At 48.5% G+C, this 12858-nt stretch overlaps 4 protein-coding genes across 4 annotated transcripts; 3 read left to right on the plus strand and 1 right to left on the minus strand.

Moving 5' to 3' along the window:
* Positions 1-2431: 2431 nt before the first annotated feature.
* Positions 2432-4515, plus strand: CTRU02_213767 (putative carboxylesterase from carbohydrate esterase family gh10; the record flags this gene model as incomplete). The annotated part of the gene is made up of 2 exons (XM_036732923.1): positions 2432-2543; positions 2609-4515. The coding sequence occupies 2 exons, from the start codon at positions 2432-2434 to the stop codon at positions 4513-4515; spliced, it is 2019 nt and encodes a 672-aa protein (XP_036575348.1).
* Positions 4516-5071: 556 nt separating this feature from the next.
* CTRU02_213768 (uncharacterized protein) lies at positions 5072-6196 on the plus strand (the record flags this gene model as incomplete). The annotated part of the gene is made up of 3 exons (XM_036732924.2): positions 5072-5493; positions 5547-6054; positions 6116-6196. The coding sequence occupies 3 exons, from the start codon at positions 5072-5074 to the stop codon at positions 6194-6196; spliced, it is 1011 nt and encodes a 336-aa protein (XP_036575349.2).
* A 2576-nt stretch (positions 6197-8772) lies between these two features.
* CTRU02_213769 (uncharacterized protein) lies at positions 8773-10220 on the plus strand (the record flags this gene model as incomplete). Its single annotated transcript, XM_036732925.2, has 3 exons — positions 8773-8949; positions 9012-9088; positions 9161-10220. 3 exons carry the CDS (start codon positions 8773-8775, stop codon positions 10218-10220), a joined length of 1314 nt encoding a protein of 437 aa, XP_036575350.2.
* A 260-nt stretch (positions 10221-10480) lies between these two features.
* Positions 10481-12492, minus strand: CTRU02_213770 (calponin; the record flags this gene model as incomplete). The annotated part of the gene is made up of 2 exons (XM_036732926.1): positions 10481-12269; positions 12326-12492. The coding sequence occupies 2 exons, from the start codon at positions 12490-12492 to the stop codon at positions 10481-10483; spliced, it is 1956 nt and encodes a 651-aa protein (XP_036575351.1).
* Between the last annotated feature and the right edge of the window lie 366 nt (positions 12493-12858).

Consider the following 12858-nt stretch of genomic DNA (forward strand, 5'->3'; position numbering starts at 1 on the left):
CTTTTTTTTTGGTATCAATCGTGTAAATGTTTCCACATTTGTACTACTTGACCCAGAGATGTGGATAGAGAGGCTTTAAATCACTACCAGATTTACATTATTTTGACTTATCTGGGTATCAATTCTCAAACGCGGGCTTAATAATTCCTTTCTAGAAGTACACAGATTGTTACTATTAGCACTTGGTTCTCTTACCTTACAGTGCTTTAAGGTCATGCTGGTATTGTGAACCTCGGCTTGTTCGAAAAGGTATAAGCCGGCTTGCCACTTTTTGAATGCATGAACCACCTAGTAAGACTAACATATACAAAAGTAAACCACCTACGTATCAGGTTTGTAGACAGTCCTGGTACCGCTGCATGCGCGCTTTTTCGTTTCTCAGTGAAAGGCCCACTTGAAGAACAACTTGACGAACAAAGGTTCAAACGTTTCAAGGCAGAGAGCTTTACCTTGACAGTTCATGCCGCTGATTAGTATTGCCGAACTTGGATCCCTAGTGTAGGTAAACCATAAACCAAGATGCTCAAGACCTGTGTAACTGGGAGCGAAAGATCTTCCACAATTTCACTGGAAACTGAGAATTGTTTCCATTTCCTATTGTCTTAACTTTGATCTTTTTTCCAAAACGGATGTCACCTACTCTAGCCAAGTGCCTTATCCACACCACTTCGAAAGTGGTTAGCTCTCCCTTTCAATAACATAGAGATACGTTTCTTGCCTTTTTATTTCAAAATTACACTGATGACCCTTTCAAGGTATCTATGTCATTGTTGCATTTCGCACTACAGCTGTTCTCGCTATTCTCATGTCTGACCTTCGTTACAGCCCCGATTACAGTATCTGGACGAGGTTTAAGATCATACAGTATCATGTCAAATGCGCCTGTCGAATGCTCAGCCAGGGGCAACGGCATGACTGATAGAATTTCAGAGGAAACCCCGAGGCGGAGTATTTGCGAAGTAGGCCGAAACGTTAAATTTGGATTAGATATGGATACTCCAATTCTAAAATTGGTCAGGTTCGTTTTCAGACAGAAGGTTAGAGACAGGCTTCGTTTGAAGTCGTGAGTTCTACGCAGCTAACCCCAATCAGTCGTGGGATCCGATATTGAAGTTCGTCCAACACACGACCTGTCTTATCTTGACGTGCCGTTGGTTCATTACAACGAAGGCTACTTTATTGGGTTTTCTCATACAATCTTTATGAGTCAAGCAAGTGTCATGACAACCAGTTTCCAACGAGTTAGGCACTTTTTGCTAAACATAAAGTTTACTCGGCATAAGCAAGTTCATAGGACTGGTGTCAGCGAGCATCAGATGCGAGCCCAGATAGAAAGCCGTTTTGCAAGACTCTTGGTCTTGCCATACCGCAGTATACCGCCATCTTTAACCCACTGGACAGTCAGACCATCTTTCTATGTAGAAAGCCTACAAAAACTAATTGAACAAAACCCCGGTTCATCTATGTTACTGTTGGTTGCTACGATGCCATCCAACATCACCTTTCGTCCCCCCACGCCGAATTTAGAACGTTTAGACTTGTGTTACAGCATCACCCCGCACCGACCCGCGTAGAAGAAGGAAACATTGCAATCAGTCCACTGACGGCTCAAATTATAGCCCTAGATTGCCGAGGAATCGGCATACGCCTGCCACCCGAAGTGTGTCGCTCCCAACGACCAGTCCCCGCCGCCAGGGAGACAGACCTGTAACAAACAAGTACTAATAATTGCCCCCGAGGTTCGCCTCGATGTAACGATCAAGGAATTAAACGCAGAAACAGGGCCTTTCGTGGTACCCACTTAGCTGGAGCGACTTACTATGTGCGCTGAAGAAGTAAGGTTTGAAACCCGGGCATCCACAGTCTTTTGGCTCAGACCAAGCGTCGGCCTCCAAGCGACCTTATACATCCAATCTAAAACCCTTGGAATGGCCGCGTCCAGCATGCTTCCCTGTTGGGTGTTCACACCATCTTAAGCTTTTTCTTTGCGATGTTCCAAGCATGGAAGCCGTTCGCTTGCAGGGAAGCTCAAGTCTGAGCTTTACTCGGGTGTGCGAAGGCAGGATAGGATATTTCCGCAGCAAAGACCAAGTAATATCGATCTAAGTTAACAGCATGGGAATCTAACCGGACCGTGCCGACTTTTCCTTTTTGCTTCACTCTCCGGTCCTTGGCTCGCTTGAATCCCGTCCCATAAATCTCTCGCGCATTTCGGGGTACTCCGGTCCAACTAGGTTGGACAGATGCTTGTTCTTTCGAGGGGAATAGACGGATACGACTCAAACTTATTGTTCACATCATCCTTAAGAGCAACAACTACAATTGCATTCGATTGGAGTTTTCTTGAACGTTGTCTCTTCTCCATGATTGTACATAGGAGTTGCACGTGCTTTCTTGGCGAGTTGTCATCTCGATTTTGGTGTAAGACGTCATGTGGAGGGGAGCCGCTCTGGTCGCCTGGCTAGCCGCAGCTGTTTCGTGCGCACCGTCGCCTCAGGACCTAAAGACCGATATTACCATCCTTCGAGACAATGATCTTCTAGGTTAGTAGCAAGAAGCGCCTCTTGTCAAAGAATATGTCAAAAAAATTAACAGGAGGATTCTCTAGACTTGAAGAGTCCGTCAGCAAATTCCAGTGCTCTCTTCTTTGGCGAAGCTCTAACACTCGATGATGCAAAGGCCACCTGCAAAGAGCTCGGGGAGCAATTGTGGTCTCCTGATTCGAACAGCATCCAAAGACTCCTAGCTATTCTCGATTATCGAGAGAAGAATGTACCTGCGATCTGGGTCGCAGAAGAGAAAGACAGCAGCGATACTAGGGCGATCAGTTCCAAGGGGGTTCTGTCTTCTCCTAGTGCCTCTGACGCTCTTCCGGCGTTGTGTACGCATACGGCGCCATTTTCCAACGGTGTTTCTCAGGATACAAGCAATCAGTGGCAAGTAACGATACACTCAAACAACGATGATATACTTGGATTCCGAGACAGAAATAGCTTTCGCTTCCAGGGCTTGCGATACGCCTCGAAAACGACGCGATTCACATACCCGAAGCTATACACTGGCTCCGGTGGCAACGCCTCGGCCCTCGAATACGGCTCCCCCTGCTACCAAGGCTTCGGCGGCAATGAAGACTGCCATTTTTTGAATATTTATACACCCTATATTTCACGGTCTAGACAAACAGACAAGAGGCTCCGGCCAGTCATGTTCTGGATCCATGGAGGAGCTCTTACTAGTGGGTTTGGCAGTGATCCAATGTTTGACGGAGGGAACCTTGCCTCACGGGGTGATGTCGTGGTCGTTACCATAAACTACCGTTTAGGAACATTGGGGTTTCTGGCTCTCGATGATGACGTAACGAACGGAAACTATGGCCTTGCCGACCAGATTGTAGCATTGGATTGGGTCCAAGAGCATATTCGTGATTTCGGAGGAAACCCAGCAGAAATCACCATCTTTGGGCAATCCGCTGGCGGCGCGTCTGTCCGCGCTCTAATGGCGTCTCCCAGAGCAAAGGGCAAGTTCGCCGGGGCCATCCCTTTAAGCAGTTTGGGAGGGTTGACGTATGGGAAGTCTTATGCCAAGTACTTTTCCATCACCAATGAGATGGCAGTCGTTGGGAACACTATTCTCGAAAGTGCGAATTGCACCAAAGCCAAATCGAAAGTTGACTGCCTCCGTCAATTGCCAGTCGAAAAACTTGGCTTCGGTGCCCGCTATATGGTTGTAGACGGCAAATACCTGACATCTGATGAGCTACAGCTTAATGGGGATCCTATAGACGTCCACCTCATGATGGGAATCACTTCAGAAGACGGCTTACCGTTTCTCATCTTTCCGCAGAACGGCACCGTTCCCAATATCACATCATGGCTTACATCTCAAGGTCTTCCAGACCCCCCGCCGGATCTTTTCCCTCCGCTTAAGACTAGTAACAAAACGCGGGCGGCATTTGGAGTTGGTGCGCAACTGGCGACTGACGCCATGTTTCGCTGTATCGACCAGGCGACGGTATATGCCGGACTCAACAGCGGCGTGCTTGGTTCGAAGGTGTATTATTACGAGTATGAACGGACATACCAAACATTGGAGTGGCCAAGGCTCGACATCTGCGAAGCGCCGAAGTCTGAGGAACATCCTACCGGCGATCCTGAATCATCTACAAACAACTTGAGATGCCATTCCGGGGACCTGATTCCAATGTTCGGTAATCTTGCGCGTCAAGGACTGCCGTTTCGTGATGAGAACGACTTGCCATGGGAGCAGTACATGGTCGATACATTCTCTTCATTTGCGAGGACGTACGATCCAAATCCAGACAAGGACTTCTTGCGAGCAAGGGGTTTCAATAGTACACTGGAAGCACTCGAGAAGTCAGGCCCCTGGGAGCCATCTGTTAAAGATGATATGAAGATGAGGTTGTTTGATTGGCCGGTAGATGATCAAATGATGAGAGGTTTCAAGGACATAGAGCAGTGCAAGTGGCTGAACCTACCGCTAGATTTCTACATTTAAGTACATAGTTAAGGGGTGGAAAGAGAGGCTGCATAAAGCAATCTGTAGTTGCAAAAGCGGGGGTCCTTCTTGGTACACATTACTGGTAGATCGAGAAACTACCAATCTTATAGATCTACACTTAAGGTATATTGGCATCATCCAATTGCGCCGGTGGGGCAGATGCCTCTATCATGTTCATGTAAACTGTCAGACAAGTCTGGATAGAGCGGAAGTTGCGAACAAGGACTTGCTACCACTCCTACATTCCGCCACCAACAAGTCGATTCTAAGTGAGCGGTTAAGATTGTGGCTGTGGTTAGTTCAGACGTGCTTCATTGGGCCACGAAGCAAACCCCCTTCCACCACCCTTGCGCCCCTGACGGCATACTGTTGGCTGATAATATGCACATCTCCCTCGGCAGGGTAGCCTGCAGTCACAAGGCTGATTTCATACAATCAGATAAACGCAAGACCACCCACCTCCTCCTTTCCGTGCCATGGACCAGACATCAAATTCTAGGTTTGGCTACTCTTTCGGCGTAAGCCTCTATGCTGAGAATAGTTTCGGATTATGATGGAGGCAGCAATTGGCATCGTCGGCCTCTCTATACAATTGATCGACTCCGCCGTCAAGGTGAAGCGAGTTGTCGGAACCTATCGCTCTGCCTCGACTGAGATCAATCGTCTGGCTCTTAAAGTGGAACGGGTTGAAGCGATATGCGGCGCCATCAAAAGAAGTTTTGAAGGTGGTGTCTCGAATTGGCGGTGCTCTGAGCTCATTGAGACGTGGGGAGTATGCGTTCTGCGAAGCATTGAGTCGACACTCGCGGAGCTCCATGGCATCATTATCAAACTCGAGCGGCGAGCATCACAAAAGCGTGGTTTGCATACAGTTGGGTTCTCTTTCTTGGAAAGGAAGGATGATATACGGCGTTTGGGCTCTTGCCTAGATGAAGACCTGAATCATTTGCAGCACATGATGACTGCAGAGATATTGTGTGTTTCGTATCGAAGCCTCTGAAAAGAATATTTACTAATTACCGGCAAAGCTCACGTTGTGGGGTTGTTGAGCAGTTAGTCTTGCCACCGCAAGGGGCCCAGATCGTTTTACCGAAGCGCCAGGCATCACTGCTGTCTGAAATTACTCCATGTTCAGCAGCATTTAGAGATCACACTTCGTCCGTCGTCATTGAAAAGATTCACCGCCAAAAGATCCATAGAATCGGCTTGTTGGGTGACGTAAAGACGGCTATGGTGACGAAGAGGTCCCGTTGGCAACAGTCCGATGAACAAATTAACGTCAAAGAATCCAAGACATACTCCTTTGGTCTTCGAGGGCTTGCTTATCGCATCCTGTTCAGCTGGAAACTGGACACCATAACACCTATATCCTACGCTCTCAATGTGCAGCACATAGTATCGAAGGAAATCGATAAGACGAGATTCGAAAAGCTTACAAAGATTATAGAATATGGGAATTTATCCGGTCTTCAGCAGATGCTGATTACCCGCGAAGTCACCCTCACTTCTTTCATTGACTGCATGACTCTATTCGAAGTATTATCCACAGGCCTTTTGTGATTTAGATCGACCACAGTACTAACGATGTGTAATGAAGTTCGCGGCTGGTTTTCATCAGCCAGATATTTGTCGTTTCTTGGCTCGGCAGAATCTTCGACAATGCCTAGGCGAAGAGTGAGTAGCCCCAAGCTGAGAATGTAGCAAAGCTAATACTGTGCTAAGTATTTGCCGTCCTCCTCCTCCTGGATATACAGTCGGTTGTATTCGATATCTTTGCGATCCTACACCCTCAAAGCGGCTACGTCTGCTTGAGTAAGACGATACTTTTCTCTCTATAGGCATACCAGCTACTACAAGAATGAAGTGGCTACGTGCATTTGAGTTGGAACCTAAATGGTTCTTTCCACATTACCAGCGGATTCGAGATTCCCAACTTGATGAAACCGAAAGAGAAGCTTTCCTCAATGAAGCCTGGGATGCTTCAATTGCCGTGTTTGCAAATGATGCACGAAATCCGTCTTGCTGGCTGCCGGATGAATGGGCAATAAGTCTGTGGACAGGTGTTTTCAGCACTCTTATCAAAGAAGGCGTCGACATTCATAAGATGTGCAGTTCTCACGGGATTCCCAACCTGACAGACCATCACGGGTGGCGTAGCGCCTTTGGTTTGCTGCTTCGCAGTTCCAATTGCCATCGAGAAGTCGAAGCGTCGTTGACACGCTGGTTGAGAATCTTGCAGACAGCCGGTGTCAATGTCTCGAATTACTTGCATTACGAGAAGTTAGATTGTGAAAAGAACTGGCCGACCCCCCAGGCTGGTTCTTACCATGGTGCGTGGCCGACGGTGCTAGGTTCAACGACCATTGATGGCTTTGATGTTCCCATTTGGCGCCGTTGGGTTGAACCCGCTAGCCCTGCTTACGAGGTTAGGCATGAGTTCAGAGATTTTGGCTTTTTTCGACGTATTTTCCCACGTAATCATTGGTTTTGGTACACTATGGCAAAAGACAATGAACCTCATCATGCTATATGGAAGATCTATCCTCCTGATATAACATCGATTGATTGGCCTTATGTCTACTCAGCGGCCAGGGATGCCGACTTCAATACCATTGATTTACCCGAATTCTGTCTTGCAGAACATCATGGTAAAACACCGGTCGATTTTTGTAAATCTTTCTACTATGCTAAGGAACTGGTACGAAAAAGATTTGAAAGGAGGCTCTTACGAAAGCTCTATAGGATCGGGTACCTTCGGAAAGAAAAGCGTCTCCAAATACCGGGAGGTTGGCAGGATTCAGAATGATACAATGCAAGACTCCAAAGTATATTAGTTATTCAATGTCACCATGCGTTCCTCCGATCATGATAATGATAATAACGATGAATCCCTATTAAGGAAATTCGGTTCTTTAAGGGCGCAGTTGTAATGCCTCTCTTCAACCTCAGCGACTCCTTGGTTTAAATATCTGCGTCACAAACCGAAGTGTTATTCAAACAACAGTATTTGGCATGCAGTGGGAATATCTCCTGTTATAGTCTTGAGAACCCCGGCCAGCCTCAACCAACAGCATCACGCCACTTCAACCGGGGCGCGTAAGGGCAAGGGGAACGGGCGAGAAGTGGAGCATAACGAGGCAGATTTCAGGCACTGCCACCAGACAGTGTTGCACAGGAGGCCAACACAATAGCATTCTGGCAGGTTGATTGGGCCAGGGGGCTTGGGTAATGGAAGCGAGCCTGTTGGGGGTATTTCTACTCCTGAAGCCAAAGACTGATGTCGGGAAACATTCGTCTCGCATCTATCTCTGATTTTTTTTCCTCTCTAACTACTGCTATTCGATTTTCTTCATTTATTATTTCCACTTCAGTTCCAATCGCGCAATGTTGCTCTCTTGACAACTGAGTACACTTCAATAAGCGCCGGGTTGATACCGCTCCCTGGCCCGCCCATGGAGGCCGCATTCGGTGTGATCGCATTGACAGGTCAAGTAGTGGACACTAGCTTCAAGATCAAAAAAGTCGTTGGAACATTCAAATCTGCCCCTGAAGAAATCAGAGGCCTGTCGTCAAAACTCGATTTTGTGGGATTGACTTGTGACAGTCTTGGGAAACTCATCGATGATGAATTGCGTTTATTTGGAGTTTCCAGTCTAGTTGATGAAGGAGTAGACGCTGTCCTGAAAAGAGTTAAAGGGTCTTTGCTAAAGCTTGAGGAGGTAGTTAACAAGTTAGAGAGCAAAGGGAGTGGGACGAAAGGTCAAAAATTGTCTTTCCTCCGTAGGAAGGATGACATCAAGACCTTGAAGGAAGAATTAGAAGAACAGGTCAGTTTGCTGCAGCTTAAGCTCACGACAGCAACCTAGTATGTCTTTCATCCCCATAGAAGAAACTCTGAATTATGACTGAATCTTCCTTAGTAAAAAGCAGGCATTGCGTGGCAAACAAACATCAATACATGACAAACAACCCGAAAACCCCATCTCCTCAACGACATACTGTACTCATGAGCCACCTAAACAACCTGAAGAATCCGCACTTTCGAAAACAACGAGGGTAGTATTGGACAGGTTTACGTCGGAAACAGCATGGCTTCTCGGTATCCAGAGCTTAGTTGACAATAGAAAGGTCACTAAGAAGTCAAAATGGAAGAACGGGGAAGAGACAATCACAACGAACGAGACTAAAAGTTTGACTATCAGACATCAGTCAAGTACTTATGCCATCCAGTTGATGTGGTGGTTTACCGGGTCGATGTCCATATCCTGCTCGCTGAATATCCCGCACATCATCGACAGCAGAACTCACAATCAGGTCAAGTGGAGGTTATACAGATACTGCTACGGAGGAAGCATTCGAGGTCTCCAAGATATGTTTTCAGAAAAGGTCATTACGCCTACGACTCTTATTGATGGAGCAACACTGTTCGAAGTAAGCTCTGTCGCCTGTTATCCAAATACTGCACTGGGGCAACTGACATTGTCGCTCCTTAGTGGGCGGCTTCTTTTCCTCAGCCGGATATGTGCCGGTTTATATTACAACAAAACTCGAAGCTCAATGCGGACGAGTAGTAAGTCATATCATGAGTTGATGAACTACCTGGTAGGGCCTAAAGGCTAACCAAAAATTGTCTTCCTTTTAGTTTACTTGGCTCCAAAACACATCCAGGCCGCAATTCCCTCGATCACCGTGGCGATCCTGAGCAAGTATCGAAAGCTTATATCGATCTCGTCGGGATGTGTCTCGCGACAGAGGTACCAACAGTCATCCAGTACCGGTTTTTGGTTTCCAGTATGTCCCACCCAAGGGACATGCTGATGTGTTTCGAAAGGTTTCAGTACAATGTTTTCTCTGAAGAGTGGCTTGATTTCATCGCCGTAGCCTGGGACGAAGCTGTCATCCTTTTTGCCCAGCGCTCAAATCAGGAATGCATATGGATGTCTTCTCCAGAAGAAAATGAGTACTGGACTTCTCTATTTTCTTACATTATCGGAGGAGGTGTCGACGTGAGTAGGTTTATCAAGGGTGTTTCTGCGTGTAGAACTGCATTGTGGCACATGGTCAATGTGGCTACTTGTCCCCATAATCTGGAGAGCGCTCTTTTCTGCTGGGGCTCCATCTTGTGGTTATGTGGCGTGGAACTTGACCAATACCTTTCAGAAGAATGGTCATACTCTGATTTTATGTGGAAAGATTACTTGGAGGTAGAGCGCACATTCTCATGGCCCAGGGACCTGGTCCAACTGAGCATCAGCGGTTTCGTATTTCCATCATGGACTCGCCGAGTCACGTCGACAAGTCTAGCTTACGAGGTCAGGGAAGAGTTCAAGTATCTGGGGCCAGACACGCCTTACTCTATCGAGCCGGCAGCACAGTTTAAGCAAGATATCGCAGAGATGAGTGAGCGACACATGCACCACATCTGGAAAACACTGGATCACCCAACGATGGAAGAAGTACAGCTAGACGCCTGGCCATTTGGCTTCTGCCCGCCTAGAGATTTAAATCCGGATTATTGGAAGTGGTCGCAGTGGTACACTAGTAGAGGAAAGGCTCGGCGAGTCGAACGATCCTTTAAAATCGCTCAGGGTCTACTACATGCGCGCTTTGAGAGACGACAAAATAAGAAGCTGTACAAGTCGGGTTATTTCCCTAGGGCTAAGAAACTGCGCGACCTACCTGGGGCATGGGTTGATGATTGACAAGGAAGGAAATCCTAGTCGCATAGACAAATACTGCCAGAACTTATGGTTGTAGTAGATGGTCTCACGCGAGACGAATATATAACTCGTCGATGAATTCAGTCAGACACTTCTTTGACCACAAAAAAAGTAATAGAATATTAGCTTCATATTGACAATCTAGACTCGAACAGACTTGCAAGTCAAACTGATTAGTCTAATCTTTCCTATAGGCTCTTGGAAACAAACAAAATGCTCATAGACCGAACAAGTACACATAATCATCGTGGGGTGTTGGGCAAAGGCCGAGGTCCGACAATTTGTCTTCGACTGGCGCCAATACCTTGACTGCCCCGATTTTGATTGTCTCCCCCAGTGTAGCCCGCCCACTGGCTCACATCCCAACGGCCACCAATGCCGCCACCAATTCCGTCAACACCATTACCAGTCGGGACGGCCTTAGCAGTCTCCTCTTGAGCTTCCTCCCACTCACGTTGGCGTTGGCGTTCCATCTCCATCTCACGCTCGAGAAGAGATTTAGACGCCCACCCGCCGGCCTTCGTCTTATTTTGGCTCTCGGCACGACGTCGATCTTCACCGTCTTGCTCTGCTGTAAGACCCAGCTCGCGAGAATAGGTCTGCTTTGCCACAGGTTGCACCGGTGCGGCGTTGTTAGCGAGGAATCGATCCGTCCGGTTCTGTGTGGTCTGGGAAGACGACTTGTACGTGGCAGGGTCTGGAAGGGGTCGACCACCGGTCGTATGGGCTACCACCTTCTGGGGAGGCGGAGCGGCAGCCATAGGATCTGGCAGTGGCCTGGGGGATCTCGGTGGAGGTGCCGGAGGCTTGTCATCTTGCTGTGCCCCTTGGTGGTCAGTCCATGCCGTTTGCAGAACCTCGCGCTCGTTCCTCGACCAGGAATCTTGACGGCTGGGAGTCCCATCGCTTGGGCGGCTTCTAGACCTAAGCCGAGCTTTAGGATCACTGCTGACAGCAACTGGTCTGCCACTGCGGCCCTGACGTTCACGCTCATATTGCCTTTCTCGTTCCCTGGCCTTTTCGAGTTCAGCCTCCAGCTCGGCGATCCGTTCAGCTCCGGTCTTTTGAGGCTTAACAGCTTCTTCCGCCTGATACTGGCTAAGGAATTGACCACGAAGTCGAGCGTCGCTGCGGCTGCGTGTGCGCTTCCGTTCTTCGGCAAGCTGAGCCTCAGCCTCCTCTTCCTCCTTGCGCCGCTTCTCCTCATTTAGCCTCCACTGACGTTCTTGTTCTTCCCATTGCTTCTTTTCTTGCTCGGCTGCACGCAGTTTTTCCTCTCTCAGTAGCTGAACTTCCCGTTCGATGGCAAGCTCTTCCTCCTGGCGAGCCCTTGCCTCCTCCTCTTCTAATGCCTTTTGTCTCCGGATTTCTTCCTCCTCCATCTGTTGGCGTTGCTTTTCTTCTTCGGCTTCTCTCTCCCTCCGCTTCTTTTCCTTTTCAGCTAGGCTGGGTACGTGGGGACCGGCACTAGTGATTTGTCTACGGCTGCCGAATGAAATACCTAGGTTTCCCTGGCTAGCGCCGCCCATGTAGCCATACTGAGCAATGTTCCAAGCTGGAGAAGTAGCTCCTTCATGTTCCTTCTTACTCCAGCTCGTAGTTGGAGAAGTAGGCTTTGTCGGACTCCACCGGCCGGAACCCGAATCACCGGTTTTGGTACTGGCCAAATTAGGTCGAGGTGAGCCAAATCCTGAAGCATTCGACAGGCCGCGAGCTCGAGTCGGTGACGGTGTACCGCGACCGGTACCCTGCGGGCTCATGACTCCTCGGCTTCTACCGCCAATTGTCGTCGGGAACTTGGCCGGATTCGCAGCGTGCGCGGCGCGACTAAAGGCGCCAAGGCACTGCAGCACCTGAGCAGGGTCCTTTTGCTCGTATAGGTCGACGGTGAGAAAGACGTCATGCTCTTGGAGGTTCAAAGGCGGCTCTTTGCAGGCGCGCAGGAAGTGGGAGATATTCTCCATCTGTACGAAGGGCATGGCTGACTTCTTGAATTTAACACCGGGTGGTGGTACCGCAAGATTGATAAGTCTGAAGTATTAAATGTTAGTTAGTGGCATTTAAAGAGAAGTCTCCCATTGACCTACTTGCACAGCGCGACGCCATCTTTCAGGCTTTCGAGCAAATCTCCTCCCGAAAGCCTTTCACCGATGATGCTCTCGATCCAGCTGCTGACCTCTTTCGCAGCGGCGGGGGTATACTTGTCGAGGCGCAGTTTGCGCAAGTCTTTGTCTAGAGACGTTACGGAAGCCATCTTGGTTTATTGTATCGCTTTGAAGAAAAAAAAGTCTTCGTCAACTGGGTAGATCTCGTTGTTATGTTTTAAGCGCTTGGCAGTTGGGTTCGTGGCTGCGTTTCAATTATGCAGCGGTTAGGCGCTGACGTCGGCGGGGTCCGGCGATGACGGAAGTAGCACCGCCGCTGGTAGAGATGCGTAAACCTCGCTCTCTCAGTCGTTCCACGCGCGGGCGCAAGACTGTCTCAGGAGTTTTGCAAACTCGACTCCTGCAGGAAGTGATGCAGTTCGTCTCGTTCTCGGAACAGAAAGGAAAAAAGACCAAGGGCGATCCAAATGTTTTGCGGAGAGGACAATAGTCGGGTGGCAGGGGAGAAAGTGATT

Source organism: Colletotrichum truncatum (assembly GCF_014235925.2).
Source record: "Colletotrichum truncatum strain CMES1059 chromosome Unknown Contig_0010, whole genome shotgun sequence".
Taxonomy (NCBI): Eukaryota; Fungi; Ascomycota; class Sordariomycetes; order Glomerellales; family Glomerellaceae; genus Colletotrichum; species Colletotrichum truncatum.